Here is a 19908-nt window from a genome sequence, read left to right as displayed (position 1 = left end):
GGGGGCATTTACATTCCTTCCATGTCCACAAACATTATTTAAAATTAAAAAAAAAAAAAAAAATTTCTTTCTTCTCGCCAGATTTTACCCTGCCCTTGTGTAAGCTTTAAGGATAACCTAGGGCCAGGCCTGCTGGTGCACACCTGTAATCCCAGAGACTCAGGAGGCTGAGACAGAAGGATCATGAGTTCAAAGCCAGCCTCAGCAAAGGCAAGGCACTGAGCAGCTCAGTGAGACCCTGTCTCTAAATAAAATAGAAAATAGGGCTGAGGACCGTGGATCAGTGGTTGAGTGCCCCTGAGTTCAATCCCCAGGACCCCCTCCCCCCAAAAAAGGATAACCCAGGACCACCTGGGAGAGCAAGGCCTCAAGTGGCACCTGCTGTGAAACTTCTGCCCTCAGAGGAGCAGCACCTGTCATTCTCTTTGGTCTACGACTTTTAAAGCTATCTTATGGCTAAGTATGAAAATCTCAATTTTTCTGTTTTAACGTTTTTAATTAAAACGTAAGTACTGAAAAATACATAAAACTTAATTGAATTATGTTAAAGCAGACAGACCTGTGTAATCACCACCCTGGTGAAGGCACAGAACACGCCCAGCATCACTGGAACCCCTCGCCCCCACACGCTCTCTCAGTCACTCTCCCTTTCACCAGGGGCAGCCCTACCCTGACTTCTAACACTCTGGTCCAGGTTTGGTTTTGTTTTGTTTTGTTTTGTTTTGTTTTTGGTACTGGGAATTTAACCCAGGGACAATTTACCACTGAGCTACATCCTCAGCCCTTTTTAATTTTCATTTTGAAACAGGGTCTTGCTACATTGCTGAATCTGACCTCAAACTTACGATCCTTGTGCCTCAGTTTCCCAAATTCCTGGGATTATAGGCAAGTGCCACCATGTCCAGTTCATAGTCCTTTTTTTTTTTTTCTCTCTCTCTCTCTCTGGGGTTTTATATAAATGAAATCTTGCAGTGTGTGCTCTTGTGTGTGTCTTCTGTTTCTCAAGATCGTGTTTTTGAGATTCAGCCAGGTTATTTAGAAAAGCTACAGTTCTGGGCCCCAGGGTATGATTCAATGATAGAGTGCTTGCTTAGCATGCTGGAGGTTCTGGGTTTGATCCTCAGCACTGTTAAAAAAAAAAAAAAAAAAAAGAAAGAAAAAATAATAATGGGCAAAGAAATAGTTAGAAATTACAAGCAATAACAGAAACAGCCAGCTTTTAAAAAATTAAATATAAACTATAATGTTTGAATGTTTGGTCAGATTTATCTAATTCAATCAACTTAGAGCCCAAAGAAATCAACTAATTAAGATCCTAACCAGTTACAGACAGAGCCAGAACTCGAAGTCTGGTCTAAATACCCAGAGCCTTTTATAGCATCCCAGAATTTTATTCCACATACTTTTCTGAAGTCTAAAATTTCTCTTTAAACTCAATTTAACTTTGCAAAGTTCAGATTAATTTTGTAAATGCCCTTAGCTAACCATACAAAAGACCATTCTCTCCATATGTTGTAGTCATATAGCCCAGCTCCCTTTCCCTGACTAATCAGGAGGCAACTCGACCCTGAAACCCAATCCTAACATGACATGCTATCTGACAACTGCTCCTCAGAAAGACCAGAGTGATCTGACTAAATCCCCTCTGCTTTCTTTGCCAGCAAGTCAAGGCTTGGAGTTTCATAGAGCGATCTGTGTAAATACTCAGGTCTCTTTCCCTTGAGGATTCAAGAGGGGGGACCACTCAGTAATGCGATCATTTTCTTGTAGGAAGATGTCACCACTGGCCCATAATCAATATAGCATGGAATTTGAGCTATGGCTCTGCACTGATCCATATACATCTGCCCAGAGCTGCTGGTGACAAATGGCTCACAACTGCAGAAGCCTGGCCTCTGGCTACTAACCAGAATAAGGCTGATTTGTCCCTCTAACGTTCATGGTTTGAATCTCCACTAACAGCTTCTGCAAACCAGCCATGACTCTGACTTTCATCTCTCATCTTGATTTGGCAAGTGTAAGTCCTCTTCTATTTTATGGTGGTATTAATTTAAGGTACTATATCATCCCCGCCATCAAAAGCTCCAAAGTAGTGGCCCACAGACATGTTTAATTTAACTGTCACTGTTTATAAAATATGTTTGAAATAATGCCAACATTTGATGTCCAGAAAGGTCACATAAAAATTCAGATTTGTCATATTCTCTTAACCATCAAAAACTTTAGCCACTCAAGTTCCACCTTCCTGGTATGACCAGGAGTATCTGAGTGGGAAATGACCTCCTTTAGTGGGGACGTGTCTCCCTAGTTCACCAGCCTCTTTATTCCTTTATGCTACCTCTCTGGCCACCATAGGCATTTCAGTTTACGACCTCTGCCCTAATCCAATAGTCTCAAGTCAGGGTTCTGACTGGAGACAACAAAGCCAAGACAGAGGCAACAACTTGAAGAATCTCACAAGAAGCTGCATATAATTGTCTCCCCTGCAAGGCCCTGCTGGATTGCCCAATGCTGTCCTTTGCCATGCCCTTTCTATGAGCTGGATGTTGGCATAAGACAAAGTTGACTGGCATATAACAGGGCTGCATTCATCCAGAGAGATCAGTGTCTTCTGTTATGTACCATGAACCTGATTCCCATCCCCCCTTCCCAAGTACGTTTTCTCAGCAGAAAAATGCTGAGAGATGTAGTTTAGCTTTCTCTAATCTGCAAGAAATTCAATTGACAAGATCTGCAAGTTTGAATCCTTTTTTAAAAAACATCTATATTTTTTCCCCTGTGAGTCAGTGCATTCAACAATGTTATTTAAAATTCAATAACTAAAGACAAATGAAATTATAAAAATGAATCATCACTTTATGGAAAACCAACTAAACTAATGTTTTGTTTGAATGTCAAGCATTAGGAAACTGGAATAAAATATGGAAAGTGTGTTCCCTAGGGAAGATGAGCAATGCAAAAACAGAATGGATGACAACATCGATAATTGATATTTCAAATACTGATGGCACTTCATGTCCCGATGGTAGAGGAGCTGTGTTACCTGATGACATGATACAGATCATGCAGGGTAGGTCTCAGGGGCCAGGCAGACAGCAGCTGTGTAGAATCTGAGGCTGTGGATATAAGCAACACTTTCTCTGGCAACTCACAGGGGAAATTAGTTTATCCCCATATTGTACAGGATTTACAGGTAAAAGCTTCTGAGAGGTCAAGGTCCAGTGGGTAGTCGGAACCCAATCATCTCCATCACCATGCAGCACTTCAGGGAGTCCAGCACTGCACGGTATTACTCTCATCTGTTGGGTCCTTCTTACAGGACCTAAACTGTCCACCCTGCCTTCTCTGAATCATCAGTGGTTGATCTTTGAGGTCATTTTGAAATAACTACTCAATGTGCATCCTCTCAGTCATTTATTCCTGAATTCTGATAAGGTTGCCCCATAAGCTGTCCATTCCACAGCCATTTTAGAAATCCCAGGCAGTGTCAAAAATTCAGATTCCAGCCAGGTGTAATAGCCCATGCCTGTAATCACAACAGCTCAAGGAGGCTGAGGCAGGAGGATCCTAAATTCAAAGCCAGTCTCAGCAGCTTAGTGAGATCCTAAGCAACTTAGGGAGACCCTGTCTCAAAATCAAAAATAAAATGGGCTGGGGATGTGGCTCAGTTGTTAAGTGCCTCTGGGTTCAATCCCTGGGAACAAACAAACAAACAAAACAAAAAATCAGATTCCAGGGCTCCAAGAGGACTGAATCTGTTATGACTTAGGAATCTGTTATGACTTCCTTTCATTGATTCCCAAGTAAATCCCTTCCAGAAAAGTCAAAATTCACTTTTCTTTTTCTGAAACCCATTTTTTTCCCCTTGAAGTCCAAAAAAGTATTAATAGTTTTCCCTATGCCACATTACCTTTTTCTATAATTGCTTAATAAGGTGCATGGATCTGGTAAATGGAACTCCAATTGCAGCTTTGGGAGACTTTTAAAGACCCTAGAAAGCACTGCTCATCTAATAAGTGAACACAGATGCTTTTCATGAAATTAGGGAAAAGCAGGTGACAAAATGCATTATTTAAATGATGAAAATGTGTTGAAGCAAGAATGATTGTACTTTGTTATGACGTATTTTTAGAAGAAAAAGCTGTCTTACACCTTGTTCTTGCTTACCTTAAAGAAAATGGCTTCAGGTTCAGAATTCATATTTCCCTATCAAAAAGCATTCTCATTAATCTAGTCCATGTGTAAATTTAGAGGTCAATATCTTAAAGCTGTATATGCCATAATCTATTCTTAGAGGCCATTCCACTTTCATTTCCTTTAAAGCTAAATCTGGCTACTCACTCACTGCAGGGTGACTGATATTCATCCACACACAAAAATTTTCTTGGCCATCATTTCTTCAAATGTCTATCTTCATCCCACAAGATACTAGTCAGGGGAGTAACTTAGGCCCTTTTTAGTATCTCTAAAAGTAGTATCCCAAACCCTATTTTTAAAAGTCTTCGTCAGTGACCTACCAGTTGCTCTTATGACATTTCCTATGAAATGCCAAGTGTCATTAAAATCAAGATGTAAGGGGCTGAAGTTGTAGCTTAGTGGTAGAGCGCTTGCCGAACATGTGTGAGGCACTGGGTTCGATTCGCAGCACCACATATAACTAAGAAAAATAAAGGTCCATTGACAGCTAAAAAAAAAAAAAAAAAGATTTAAGGATACCTAGGCAGTGTTTCTGAAATTGTGTTCTGGTGTGTTTCTCTAAACTGTTCAGAATCCACTGGTGTGTGTTAAACATGCAGATTCCTGGGCCTGCTCTCAAGCCTATGAAATCAGGCTCTGGTGATGTGGCCTGAAACTCTGCACCTTTGGCAAGCATGCCAGAGGATTTATTGCGCAAAATGAAGTTTGACAATCAAGTCTTCAAGAACATGAATTTTCAGCTGGGCATGGTGGTGCACACCTGTAATTCCAGCATCTTGGGAGCTGAGGCAGGAGGATCACACATTAAGGCAGTTTAGCATTTCGGCGAGGTCCTAAGCAACTTAGGGAGACCCTGTATTAAAAAAAAAAAAAAAAAAAATCATAAACAAACAATAACAAAACAAAACAACAACAGCAAAAAAACCCTTGAAGTTTCTCCCAAGTCTATGAGAAAAATAGGGAAGAGGAAAATAAGAACAGCATCAGGAACGAGCAGTCAGACAAATCTTCCATGTGTACTCTAGGATAACTTACCTGGTTTTTCAAAGACTGAAAGTCTTGTCCATCAACTGATGAATGGTTAAACAAAATGCTGCATATCTATACAGCGTTATGCAATCTTAAAATGGACTGGAGTATAGTGCATGACACTACACTAATGTTAACCCATAAAAACATTAGTCTCAAGTGAAAAAAAGTCAAATACAAAATGCCGTATCTTGTGTGATTCCATTGACATGAAAAGCCCAGAATAGGCAAATTCATAGAGACAGAAAATGTGGATACCAAAAGCTAGGGTCTCTTTTTGGAGTAAAATGTTGAATGTGAAAATATTTTGGAATTAGATAATGGTGATGATTATGCAAAACTTGATGACTAATAAAAACCGCCAATTAAAAGGGTGCACTTAAAAGGGTGACTTTTACAGTACCTGGCTTATAAAAGAAACTGTAAAACAAACAAAAATATATAGTACCTGAATTTTATCTCAAAAATTGCTATTAAAAAAAAGTAAAGGGCCAAGTGTGGTAGTGCAGGCCTGTAGTCCCAGTGACTCAAGGGGCTGAAACAAGAGAGTTCCAAGTTCAAGGCCAACCTCAGCAACTTGGCAAGACACTGTCTCAAAATAAAATAGAAAAAGGACTGTGGATGTCGTCAGTGGTAAAGCACTCCTGGGTTCAATACCCAGTACCAAAAAAAAGAAAAAGTCATTTGTCAGGTGCGGTGGCGCACACTTGTAATCCCAGTGGCTTGGGAGGCTGAGGAAGGAGAATCCCGAGATCAAAGTGAGCCTCAGCAATGGGGGGGCGCTAAGCAACTCAGTGAGACCCTGTCTCTAAGAAAAATACAAAATAGGGCTGAGGATGTGGCTCAGTGGTTAAGTACCCTTGGCTTCAAATCCTGGTACCAAAAAAGAAAAGAAGGTCATTTTACTGGACTAAAAGAGGCTTAAAAGAAACTTAAGCAACATAGTTAAGTCTATGAGTAGTCCTTATTTGAATCCCAATTGAAACAAACTGAAAAATGACATTTTAAGACAATGGAAGAATCTGAATGTAAACTTGGAATTATTGTTTATTTTCTTAGTAATTATGCTGGCATTGTTGCCAGGTATAATTGTGTCTTTTCTTTTGAGATGGATATCAAAATATTTAAGGGTGAAGTGACGTGACATTTGAGATTTGTTTTAAAATACTTTGATGAAAAAGAGTGTTAGATGAACAAATATAAAAAATAAATCATGGTTGATGACTATTGGCTGGAAGATAAATACGCAGGGACTTGTCGAACTCTATTTTTGTATAGGCTTAGAAATTTTCACAATAAAAAGTTAGGAATAAAGGAACTCAGGGTTTTCTGACCACCTTAATTTGTTTTGATTCAAAGAATTTCAATTGTACCATTGAACATCAGTAGCCTAACAATGAGGTTGAAGGGCAAATATTAGAAGCAGATCTTTAGTTTTGAGTTTTCAGTAGGAAAAAGCTCAAGTAGAGAATTTTGAATTCCTCCATTAACTGGGGAAAATTAATGGACAAAACTGGAAAGGCACTGAACTTGGTCTTTTTTTTTTTTTCTTTTGCAGTACTGGGGATCGAACGCAGAGCCTTGGGCTTGCAAGGCAAGCCCTCTACCAGCTGAGTTATCTCCCCAGCCCTCTTGGTTTTCTTTTAAAAAGAGAAAGATTATTCGAATTCCCTCCTCGAAAGCCACTTGAAATTCTATGAGCATGAAATTATGTTAACCAAATAGTTAGTTAATACTCTGAGCAACCAGTTGTTTTCTCATCATCAAAATAAGTTTGTATTTTGATGTGTTGGATTTAATCTTCTATCCATGGAGGGCTTTCTATGGTGATATGTTGTTTCTAGAACCTACTCTTAACTCTTGGTTGATTAATCTGCCTTAAAAATATATTGCATGTATGTCTATATACATCTATAATTCAATGCTGAATGTTTGGCCAGGGAGTTAATCTGAATTACACTTTTTTTTTTTTCTTTTAATGCTTTGTATTGAGCTCTGGGCCTCATGCATGCTAGGCTTTACCACTGAGCTATACCCCTGGTCCTATACTATACCCCTGGCCCTATACTAATATCTTCCTTATACTAATATCTTCTCATTTGTTTTCAGTCACTCATTTCAGGATCACAGTAGAGTGTGGCCTATCTGCTTCATAATCAGAATCTAATTCTCTTTCCAAATGTTACCTGACCTGACAGAGAACCCTTTTGCCACATGATAATTAGGACTTGGAAAGAAATTTTGTTTCATTTGAGTTTAAGCATGTTGCTAGCTATCACCTTGATGAGGCACCAAAAATCTTGGATACGTGGAAGTTTGAGAGATCAAAAATATTCCTTTTTAGATTATTTATATTGAAGCGGTTGATTTTTACAATGCCCTCTTTATGAGATCCGTGGAGGAAATGTCTTTCAGGAATATGTTTCTCTTGAGTGTCTGATTTGTTTCTGATTTTGCATTGACTGCCAGGCAGGTCAGAGAAAATGTGTGGCCTTCTTCCAGCAAGCGTACCTCATGGGTTTTATTGTGTGTACTGACCCTGGGCTCCATCTTATTTTCCCTGCACTTCAACTTTCTCACCTTTTTATTTTATTTTTATTTTTGAGATGGAGTCTCATTAAGTTGTCCAGGCTAACCAGTACTTTCTCCCTCTAAAGCATCTAAGCAGATGTGAAATTTGAATTTCACTTTCTTTATTTGCATGGGCCCTACTGAGGGACTGAAAGGGGATCCCCCAATATGTCTACATCATTGTGTATGTTGGTAAAAGACAAAAAAGTATGATGTTTTGCATTGTTGTTCTTAAGAAGAACCAACCAAATTGGCCTTATCAGGTCTGGGTGCACTCCGTCATCCAAATCGCATTGTATCTCTGGAGCGACCAATGCATGGTGAGCTAATAGTATTAGATTGATAAATGGACACAAACTTGTAAATGTGGTTCTGCCTGTACAAAAGGCCCACTTATAACACTGATGAGCCACCTTTGTTCTAAAATAAAGAATGTCAATTTTCTTCTGGTCTGCCTTTAGAATTGAATTAATGCTTGCACAATGAACAAAAAATGCTTCCTTTACCTTGCTACTCAATGAAATTTTACAATACCCTATCAATTTTGTAGATTAGTTGCTATGCAGGATACAAACCATGTTTTGGCCCCTGGCTATGTTGCCTTCTGTGTTCATACTGGCTGGTGGCTTTTTGTGACCTGATTCTATGATCAGAACCTACTGTTTCCACAACTGAGCCTACTAAGGTCTGGGGAATTTCCATCCCACAAATCAGCAAAACACATTTTGACATGAATTTAAAGTTACCTCTCTAGGTGATTGTATTTTTTTTTTTTTTTCCAGTGAAGAAAAAATTGCCAAAACTTAGAAAAAGAAGAATTATAATATCCAATATACAAAAACATTGGTCTCGGTAGAGTAATTAATGGAACAACTTCATGATACTTAGGGCCAAATAAGATGCACTCAAGTCACTAACATATCCAGATAACTCTGCTGGTGTCTCTAATGATTCCAGGTAACCTTCTCAGTACACCTAATGCCCCCTTTCAGTCCCCTTTCAGTTCCATAGCTAGGAACTCAGGCAGGGGATGAAGAGGAGGTTATTGTCATTCTGTTAGGATCCTGTGTGGGGGGTGATGGGGAGGACACACTATAGAACAGTGAAAACATCACAAGGCTGATCATCCTGCTTCCTTCTGCTCTTAAAGGGTCAGTGATTGCCAATGCTACAGCTGCCACTGGCTCTTGATGAGATGAGTGTTACGAACAAGGTTGTATCTCTGACTGTGGGAGGTACGGGCTCTACTTTCTTGAAAAATACTGTATTTTATCCTCATATCATATTCTTGCAATGACAAATGCTCCCGGACTTACGATGGGGTTCTGTCCCCAATCAGCCCATCTTAAGCTGAAAATACTTCAAGCCGAAAATGCATTTAGTATGCCTAACATTCTACCTTAGCCTAGCCTGTCGTAAATATGCTCAGAACACTCGCATGAACTTACAATTAGTCAAAATCATCTAATGCAAAGCTGATTTTATATTAAAGTATTGAAGAGCTCATGAAATATACTGAATACTGTGCTGAAAGGAAAAAACTGAATGGATGCATGGGTCCTCCAAGCAATGGTTTGTACTGTGTGCATGTTACTTCACCATCATAAATTGAAAATCCAAAGTCTAACCATTGTAAGTTGGGGACCATCTGTACTTACAAAAGGCTAAAATAGCCTTTATTTTGTTTTCTGTAATGTAAGTGGCTATATAAATAATATATGTGCAGTGTCAAAGATATAAAGAAAAGTAGACATGAAATCAAACCACCTTAAAAAAACTACCAGTGACATTGTAGCAACCACCTATTCACACACACACACACACGTATGTATATTACATATTTTTATATTACACAGCATTTAGTATATTACATTTACATAGTGTGTGTGAGTGTACATATGTATGGATACACATCAATACATATATGTATTACAATTACAAGATACATGTGGTTTTATAATAGATGTTTTCTCAGCCTCACTCCTTCCTGAACATGCTTCATTCCTTGTCCTCTAGATAACTACAGAAAGAACATGGCCTGGGGCTGCTACGCACGGTGGTGCACACCTGTAATCCCAGCGGCTGGGGAGGCTGAGGCAGGAAGATCATGAGTTCAAAGCCAGCCTCAGCAACTCAGCAAGGACCTAAGAAACTCAATGAGATTCTGTCTCTAGGTAAAATACAAAAAAGGGCTGGGGATGACTCAGTGGTTAAGTGCCCTGAATTCAATCCCTGATACCAAAAACAAAACAAAACAAAACAACACCAAAAAAAACAAACATGATTAGATGCTGGAGTTAAGGAGGAAAGGAGAGATGAAGGGCAGCTCAAAGAGAACAGCACTGGCGAAGGCAAGGAAGCATGAGAACTTCAGAGCAGGGCTTCTTGAAACTTTTTTGAGTTTACAGACCACCCAGGGATTTTGTTGAAATGCAAATTCTGAATTTGCAGATCTGGGAATGAGGCCAATGATTCAGCATTTCCAGCAAGCCTCCAGGTGAAACCCATGCTGATGGACTACACTTTGTGAAGCAAGGATATAAATTGTAAATTACTGTGCTGTTCAATATAGTACCAACCAGTCACATACTACTATTTAAATTTAGTTAAGTGTAAATGAAATTAAAAATTCAGTTCTTATCTTGTGCTAGTTACATTTCAAGTACTCAACTGTCACTTGTGGCTACCATATTGGACAGCACAGACAGAACATTCCCATCATCGCAGACAGTTGTTCTGGACAGCGCTGGTGAGCAGTCAGGAAGCTGCGATTAGCTCAGCGTGGCTGCATCATAAAGAGGTGTGTGGGAAGGGGGAGATGACAGAAAGACATGGGAGTTGGTCCTGTTCCTGATGACAGTGAAGAACCAGTCAGAATTGCTAATGGAGATGATGACAATGTGGAAGAATTACCAGGAGAGGGAAGACTAACTCCAGTGGCCAGAACAAAGATCATGGAGTTAGAACTAAAAAACAGGCAGGGCTTGGAGAGAAGAGGAAGATCCATGAATGGGCAATAGAAAGAATTGACTGACTGTAAGAGGATGAGTAAAAAGGAGGCCAAGAGATGAGGAAGAGCCTGAGTGTGGGACTAAGAATTTTTGTTGTCAGATTTATTTATTTATTTATTTATTTATTTATTTATTTATTTATTTATTTATTTATTTATAAACAGCATCTCATTCTGTCACCCAGACTGGCTTCAACCTTCAGGAGCAAATGATCCTTTTGTCTCAAGGAACAAAGTTATTTATGAAGACAGAGGACACAAAAGGGACATGTAGGGTTGAATGAAGGCAGTGAACTCCATTTGAGGCAAGCTTACTTTGTGGAGTCTCTGAGACATCCAGATGACAATGCCTGAAGGGCTTCTGAGTATATGGGACGCTGGTGTGGGGTGGCGGGAGGCAGGTAGACTGAGACCCAGGATTGGAATTCCAGAACTGCCATTGTATGGCATGGGAAAATCACTCAAGTCCTCTTAAAATGATGATAATGGTATTTTTATGTAAAGAGCTAAATTCCATGAATAACTCCTAAGTGCTCATTCCTTATTGCTACCATTCTTATCTCTCTTGCATAATTGCTTTAAGAATTAGAGATAACGTGTCTAAAATGTCTGGCACTCAATACATGACTTTTATTACTGTCACACCTGGGAAGTTGATCAGTCAGAATATACAGAGTGAAAAGAAGGAAACTGAGGAAGAACAGAAAATACAAAGGATGGCTACAGATAGATGTTAGAGGAACACCAGGGAACATGGACTCCACAACTCAGAGGCAAGAGAAGTCAAAGAGGAAGTGGACTATTGGGTCATATATGGGAAAAGCTGGGTAAGTAAAGGACCATTGGATTTGGTCACTAGGAGGTAAACTTAACAGTTTCAGGGAGACAGGAAGAAAGTTGAACTATGCAAGGTTGAGGAGTGAGCAGGGCTGAGGTAATGGAAACATGTAGACACTGTATTTTCTGAAGGTTGGTTAGGAAGAGGAAGAGCATGTATGGTACCTGGCAACTGGGGACATGTGATGGTGCTAAGGGGTATTCAGCTTCAAAGACAGAATGTATACACGCAGATGAGCTAGAAGCCAGAGAGAAGTGAGAGAGGAGACAAATATGAGTAACACGGGGGAGTCTGAGGGGGTTGACAGGGATGGAGCCCAGAGCTCAGGGGTAGGGAATAACAGTCATCAAGGGGAAATGTACCTAGTTTTTGAGCTAAGACTTTGGGGGACTATGAAGTCGGTGCATCCCCAGCAGGACTGCCAGTGCCTTTCTACCCGTGCTTCCCTGTCTGGAATCCTAGTCCTCTAGGTCTTTGTTTCACTTCTGACAGGTTAAATTTGGACAGACTAAATTCTCTTGAATAATCAGGCCCAATCATACACTGAATTGATCGGTTCCCTTTAAACTGTACTATGAGCACTTTTAATACCAAATACAGATTATCCTGAACTTGACTCAAAAGCCACTTACATGGATTTTGCGCCATCATTCTCGGTACAATTAACAAACTACCAGGGCCTCTTGCAGGTCTGGCCCCAAGCTACTCTTTTTTTTTTTTTTTTTTTTTTTTAATTTATTTTTATTGTAAACAAATGGGATACATGTTGTTTCTGTTTGTACATGGAAAACGGCATATCATTTGCATAATCATACATTTACATAGGGTGATGTTGTTTGATTCATTCTGTTAATTTTTCCTTCCCCCACCTCTCCCACCCCTCTTTTCCCTCTATACAGTCCTTCCTTCCTCCATTCTTGCCCCCCTCCCACCCCCCATTATGTGTCATCATCCACTTATCAGCGAGATCATTCATCCTTTGGTTTTTTGAGATTGGCTTATCTCACTTAGCATGATATTCTCCAATTTCATCCATTTGCCTTCAAATGCCATGATTATTTTATTCTTTATGGCTGAGTAATATTCCACTGTGTGTGTGTGTATGTGTGTGTGTGTGTATATATATCACAGTTTCTTTATCCATTCATCAATTGAAGGACATCTAGGTTGGTTCCACAGTCTGGCTATTGTGAACTGAGCAGCTATGAACATTGATTTAGTTGTATCTCTATAGTATGCTGATTTTAAGTCCTTTGGGATAGGCCAAGGAGTGGGATAGCTGGTCAAATGGTGGGTCCATTCCAAGTTTTCTAAGGAATCTCCACACTGCTTTCCAGAGTGGCTGCACTAATTTGCAGCCCCACCAGCAATGTATGAGTGTACCTTTTTCCCCACATCCTCTCCAACATCTATTGTTGCTTGTATTCTTGATAATCGCCATTCTAATTGGGGTGAGATGGAATCTTAGGGTAGTTTTGATTGCATTTCTCTTATTACCAAAGATGGTGAACATTTTTTCATATGTTTGTTGATTGCTTGTACATCTTCTTCTGTGAAGTGTCTGTTCATTTCCTTAGCCCACTTGTTGATTGGATTATTTGTATTCTTGGTGTAGAGTATTTTGAGTTCTTTATATATTCTGGAAATTAGCGCTCTATCTGAAGTCTGAGTGGCAAAGATATTCTCCCACTCTGTAGGCTCTCTCTTCACATTACTGATAGTTTCCTTTGCTGAGAGAAAGCTTTTTACTTTGAATCTGTCCAAGTTATTGATTCTTGCTTTTATTTCCTGTGCTATGGGAGTCCTGTTAAGGAAGTCTGATCCTAAGCCAACAAGTTGAAGATTTGGACCTACTTTTTCTTCTCTAAGATGCAGGGTCTCTGGTCTGATTCTCAGGTCCTTGATCCATTGTGAGTTGAGTTTTGTGCAGGGTGAGAGATAGGGGTTTAGTTTCATTCTGTTGCATATGGATTTCCAGTTTTCCCAGCACCATTTGTTGAAGAGCCTATCTTTTCTCCATTGCATATTTTTGGTACCTTTGTCTAGTATGAGAAAATTGTATTTATTTGGGTTTGTGTCCGTGTCCTCTATTCTGTACCATTGATCTACCTGTCTATTTTGGTGCCAATACCATGCGGGTTTTGTTACTATTGCTTTGTAGTATAGTTGAAGTTCTGGTATTGCGATACCCCCTGTTTCATTCTTCCTGCTAAGGATTGCTTTAGCCACTCTTATCTCAGTCCACACTTCTCCTTAAGTTAAATATTTTGGAATTTTTAAACAGATCAAGCATTTTTCTGTTCTACCTTAGAGCTCTGGGCAAGCTGTTCTTTCTGCCATTAGACAGTCAACCCCACCAGAGCTGCCTATCTTGATCAATCAAAAGGCGGCCAGTTTTTGGTTTCCCTTCCTACCCCAACTCCCGTGTGTGTGTGTGTGTGTGTGTGTGTGTGTGTGTGTGTGTGTAATATAGTGTTTGAAGAGCTCTGTGTTCAGACTGCTTGGGTTCAAATCCCACAAACACCAATTGCTAGCTGCTCTCTGAACTTGGGTAAGTTGCTTGATATATCCATTACTGCCCATACAATTTGGGGATGATAAAAGATATTTTGGAGATTAAATTTCTTAATAGATGGTAGACAGTAGCTCTCATTTTAGCATATACTCTAATTTTATTTGCCAAATTTGAGTCTGCCACCTTGAGAATGCTTGTATTACTCACCTCACCCCCCTGCTGATGAGTCTACTTGGTGAGCATTGTAAATGAACGAGCAGGGAGCACGAAGCCTCTCCGGGTTTAGGAGAGGTCAGGGGTGAGCTTGTTGAACCAGACACAGTTGAGCCCTGAACACACTCTGGGCTGGTGTAGTTCTAGGAGCGGGAGCGCAGGGCTGTGTCCCAGCACTGAAGTAACAACGGAGGCCTCCGCAGCCAAGTATCCGGGGAAGACACGTGGGTCTGAGAGAACCAGAGCCCCCACTGCCCAGGACTGGTGGGGAACCTGATGCGCACGGTCCCCTCCCCAGGGATGCCTGAGGCTCTAAGAAGGCTATTCAGCTCAAGGTCTGCTCTTTCTACAGCCTCTGCAAGAGCCAGAGAAAGCACCCCGACCCGGCCAGCTGAAGCTCTGGGCAGCCAATGGCCAGGCCCGCCGACTCGCCCGGCCCGCGACTTCCTGGGGATTGGCCGCCCACCCCGCGGCCCTCCTCCCCGCCCGCCCCTGCCCAGAGCCTTCCTGGGGATTGGCTGCCTGCTCCGCCGCCCTCCTGGTCTTTGCGCCTGGCGCGGGCCCCGGCCTTTCTGTCCCAAGGAGTTGGTCGGTGAGTGTCTGTGGCCTCTGGCCTCCAGCTGCTAGAATCTTCTGTCCGTCCACAGGCTGGGTTGGGGCTGGGCTTGCCCCGCGTCCCCTCAAGCTTTGCCCGCCCCGAGCTCCGCTGCTCCCGGCGGCCACAATGCAGGGGTAGAGCAGCTCTCGGCGGCCCGCGGGGCGGGCGGCCGTGTCCGTCCCGGGGCCGCGCGAGACACAGGCGCCGCGCGCAGCCACGTGGAGGTTCCCGGGAGGACCCGACACCGTAACAAGTTTGCGCTTTGCTTCCGCAGGCTGATCCGCCGCTACTTTGTAGCGGGTCGCGGGGCAGGGCCTTTACCGCTCCAGAAAGAACCCCGACCCGGGCTGACCTTGGGCCCCGGGACGTTGTCCCTGACGTCTCAAAGATGCAGCGACCTCAGTTTTAAGCGCAGGTACGTCCGTGTGCTTGAGTGAAATGTAAAGACCCAGTCTACAGGCACGAGGCCAATGGCGAACAGGGTGCTCAGGCTCGTTGGATTTTGGTGCAGAGGCCGGAAACTGGCATTCCCTTAACAGAAAGGAAATTTTCTTTCACGTGCTCACGCAGTCCAACAACTGCCTCTACTGGGTATTCAGACTCGTTAAACCACTGAGACCCACGAGGCAGTACCCAGAGAAGAGCTAACAAAACAAACAAAACTCCCAAATCGCCCTTTCCTGTGCCCTTTTAAGGTTGATGAAGTGCTTTAAGAGGCTAACACAGAAGGGTAAAGGAAAGCTCCATAAAACCCAGAGAAGAGACTGCTAAACTCTTCTTTGGATCCTGTCTGGAGTTACAGATGAACTAGAAGAAATTTCGTTACAGTTTTAAATATCTTTATGATGTCTTTGTGCAATTAATAGAACAAGTAATATATTTCTAAACTTTAATATCTTCAGGCATGCTTGGGGATACTAGATAGTATTGTCAAGTAGAGGTGACACAGTTTTGAGATGAGACTAGATTCTTCACTTGGCCAATTTTAAAGAATAAAATTCATAGACATTTGTTGTCTAAAGCTTGGTCCAGGATGCCAATCCAATAGCCAGGACATGGTTTTGAGAAAAAGGAAAAGAAATTTTATTGCTAGCAAAGGAGAAACAACTCCCCTCCCAGAAGCTGTGATTCTGCCCAGCAGTGGGAACTGGGGGCTTTTAAAAAGGTGATTGAAAGACTATGTTTCACCAGCTCTCTGCATGGAGTTATAATTCGCTTGTTAATTTGGGAGATAGTCATTTCTGAGATCTTCTGGTACCATCCCCAAAATCTGGATTACTTCATTCCTATGGTGGGTGTGTGCTCAAGGACAGAAAACTCTACCTAAAATGGGGAAGAAATGTAATCCTGTTTCCCCTGAGAGTAGGTAGGAAGAGAAAGAAAGATATCCATTCTAAAAGTAAGTTGCAGTGGCAGAACAGCAAGGGTTATATTCAAAGCATAAAGTGGATCACTGTTAAACATACAGAACATAGAGAGAACTGCCACCATGCTGGAGGTGGCCTGATAGCTGAAAAATCCAATTGGTGTGCCAGCTTTTGAGTTTATGGTTCTGGATAGAGCCTGGAGCAAAATGTATGTAAAATAGGCATTGAAAAAGTACCAAAGTATCTTCCTATCCAGGTTACCCCACCTTCCTTCCTGTAACTTCCATTTGGGTTCACCCCTGAAAAGATAGAAAAAGCCTGCACTTGTGTGAGGTTTCCCCAAACCATCTTCAACCCCTCAAAAGCCGCAAAGTATTTTCGTCCCTTATTTTGTCTGTAAAGGCCAGGTGGCCGACCACCCTTCCCCTAGCGGTCAGGCTGACCCCAAAGCAAACTTTGCTGATATGAAAGTGAACTTAAAAATAACGACCACCCTCCTCTCGGTGGTCAGAGTGACCCAGAACTTAAAATAACATGCTTTGTATGCAATTTTATACATTAACCAATCAAAAAGAGTACTGTAAAACTGCTTGCCTTTCATTGTAAAAACCCTGCTAAACATGGCCTCTTAGCGTCACCGGTTACCAAGTGTGGGGAGGACCAGGAGGACCAGGCTCAGCTTGCTAATAAATGACTCTTTGTTGCTTGCATTGATCGAGGTCTCTGGTGGTCTTTGTGGGGTCTCTGGACACAACACCCCCACCTTCCCCTTTCCACCTTTGGGACAAAGGAATTGGCCGGAGGTGTTCCCACTGAGGAGTCTCAGGGTCTTTTACATCTGAAATAGGCCTTGATGGTGGTTATTAATGTGTCTAGTGGTTAATCTCCAGGTGTGGTTCCTGTGTTTGAATAAGACTGACCATTGATATTGTGATTTGGATACATTTTCTTTGAAGGTGGAAAAAAAAATCCAAAAGAGTAGAACAGTATACATAATGCTTGTCCTAGAAATTCATTGGGAAAAAAGTGGAAAAAAAAAAAAAAAAAGACATTTGTTTAAAAGGTCATTTAAAAAGTTTCCATTCTTTTTATAGGTCAAAAACAAGTCAAGCCATTGAAGCTGGGATGCTCTAATGCTGGTAACTGGCAACACAGATTACTCTACAGTTAGGAAAATGCCTCTAAGGAAGTAAAATATTTTTACATGTGATAACTGTATCTGTGCCCTGCCACAGATACAGGAGTTAAGAGCAGTAGGACTGTGACAGGGCAATGTGGCATGTGCTTCATGTACCCCTTTCACTTAATTTTCTCAACTGAGGTAGGTACTATTCTCCCATTTTACAGATGAAAAAATGGGTTAGGTGGGGACTTGTCACCTGAGTAACTCTGAACAAAGAACTTCACATTTGTAACTTGTGACTGTGTAACTAGTGAGATCCCTTGAGATGTGGTGTGCCTGTATAACAGTAAAAACATTTAAAGAGATCGTGCCAGTTTGTGGAGGAGAGGGCCACAAAAGAGCTGTTAAAAATATACACTCTTTAACAGTATTTAATTACATTAAACCTAGTTTCCCACAAAGGGAGCATATGTCAGCCTGTTAGGTGTTTCTGATGTATGTACCATGATGAGGTATATAAAAGGGGGTTTTAAGGACACGATGGTCCTAGATGATTAAAATATATGTTAGATGGCAATGGGGAAGCGCATGTGATGATCTGCAAAGATGCATGGAGCCCACTCTATCACTAGAACAAGCTCATTCCTAGTAATCAGTTTACTTGTCCAACAATGGATTTTTTTTTTTTTTTTAATGAGCCTGTTTGCCAGTTTACAAATAACTCATTTTCCAGAAACTTTAAATAAAGGTATTTAATATTTACTTTGGAGTCATTAATGCTTCTAACATCGTCTGGGCTTTACTAAGATTTATTTTTACGTTCCATATTATACTCTAAAGTCTGGTCTCATAAAAGTTCTTCAGGAATTTATTCAGCAAACGTGTTTGCTGGACATAATTGCTGGGAAGGGTGGTGAGTACACATGCATGCACCAAGTGGAAGGCATTTATAATTTCAGATAGGGCTGGCCAGTAAAGGGCTGTGTAGCAGACCTGAAGGAGGAGGGATGAGGGAGGTACCAGCAGGATATAGATTTAGAGGGAAAGTCCAAAGGCTCTGGGGAAGGATGTGTTTAAAAGTTTGTATGAAAAATTTAGCTGTAGAGGAGTGCCCTTATTGGGAGAAGGTCATGTTTTCACCTTTCTCTGACCAATCATTCCTCCTCCCACATAATTGCTGCTGATCTGAATTTCTGTAGCAGCCTATAATGCTCTTACAGCATTTGGAACTGTATATGGTATAGTTACATCTATACTAGCCTCTGCCCCTTACTTCATAGCCCTGGACTAGTAGAGGTGAAGTTTATCCAGATTCCTACCATATGTGTAGGTTCCAGTTAAGTGCCTGGCATATTCAAATAATTTAACTTGGCTCCTGAGCCCATCGTGACAAATACAAGGAGCAGCAACATTCTTAATTCACTGTGTTGAATTATATATGGCATTCAAGCGAGCGGTTTAAAGCCACCTGCTCATAGGAATAGCAGTGTTAAGAGCCTAGGTTCAAATTCCTACATGTGATCTTGTATGTTATTTCTTGATCTCAGTATAACCTGGTAAATCCTTGTATGAAAATTGAGTCATCATGCATAGTGTGTATAACTGCTTGGTCAGTAGTAAGTACTCAGTAAATTTTATACTGGTAATCATTTTTATAATGTATGGTCATTAAATGAGAAAGTCACAATGCTGGTATTAGTATTTATATAATACTAGAATAGCTTTGGTCTTCAAATAAATCAATGTTTAGCTAGGAGCTAAGTACTGTTCTGAGTTTTAGGAGCACATTAGTAAACAAAGTAGGTAACAGTGGTTGTGACCATATAACTCATTGCCTACATTTCAAGTTCCCTGTAACTATGTGGCTACACACACCAATAAAGTATATTTCCATTGCTGCAGAGTTTAACTGGTAGATTATATAGTGTAGAGATTGCATAGCATAGCTACCTTGCTTCTCAGAAAATATCAGAACCTAGAAAGTGTGGTAGGCTGAATTAACAGTTTCCAAAGATACCAGATGCTAATCTCTGGAACCTGAAAATGTTAACTGGTTTGTAGACAGGATTAGATTAAAGGTTTTTGGATGGGGAGATGATCCTGGATAATCCTAGTGGGCCCTAAATGCAATCACAAAGCCTGTGTTGGCTTTCATCACTGTGACCAAAATACCCTACAGCTTAGAAGAAGAAGAGTTTACTTTGGACTTGGGGTTTCAGAAGTTTAGTTCATGATAAGCCAGTTTCATCACTATGGGCACAGGGTGAGGCAGAATGTCGTGATGGCCAGGAAGCAGGGAAGGAAAATGCACCTTCCTAGGGTATACCCCCAGTGACCTACCTCCAGCCATGCCATACCTGCCTATGGATAATACGCAGTCAGCCCATTCCAAATAGGATGGACTGATTAGGTTCCAACTCAATCTATTCATTTTACCTCTGAATATT

The 19908-nt window shown here is 41.1% G+C and overlaps 1 protein-coding gene across 1 annotated transcript; it reads left to right on the top strand.

The window, feature by feature from the left end:
* The first annotated feature begins 11009 nt into the window (after window positions 1–11009).
* On the top strand, window positions 11010–18020 carry LOC306669897 (uncharacterized protein). The gene is made up of 5 exons (XM_079154078.1): window positions 11010–11634; window positions 13957–14038; window positions 14726–14965; window positions 15246–15386; window positions 17433–18020. Exons 3-5 carry the CDS (start codon window positions 14784–14786, stop codon window positions 17470–17472), a joined length of 363 nt encoding a protein of 120 aa, XP_079010204.1. The 5' UTR covers window positions 11010–11634; window positions 13957–14038; window positions 14726–14783; the 3' UTR covers window positions 17473–18020.
* Window positions 18021–19908: the final 1888 nt, after the last annotated feature.

The sequence above is a fragment of the Sciurus vulgaris genome (genome assembly GCF_902686455.1).
Source record: "Sciurus vulgaris genome assembly, chromosome: 9".
NCBI lineage: Eukaryota > Metazoa > Chordata > Mammalia > Rodentia > Sciuridae > Sciurus > Sciurus vulgaris.
The sequence above is the reverse complement of the archived record's forward strand: the minus strand, read 5'-3'. Positions and strand labels throughout refer to the sequence as shown.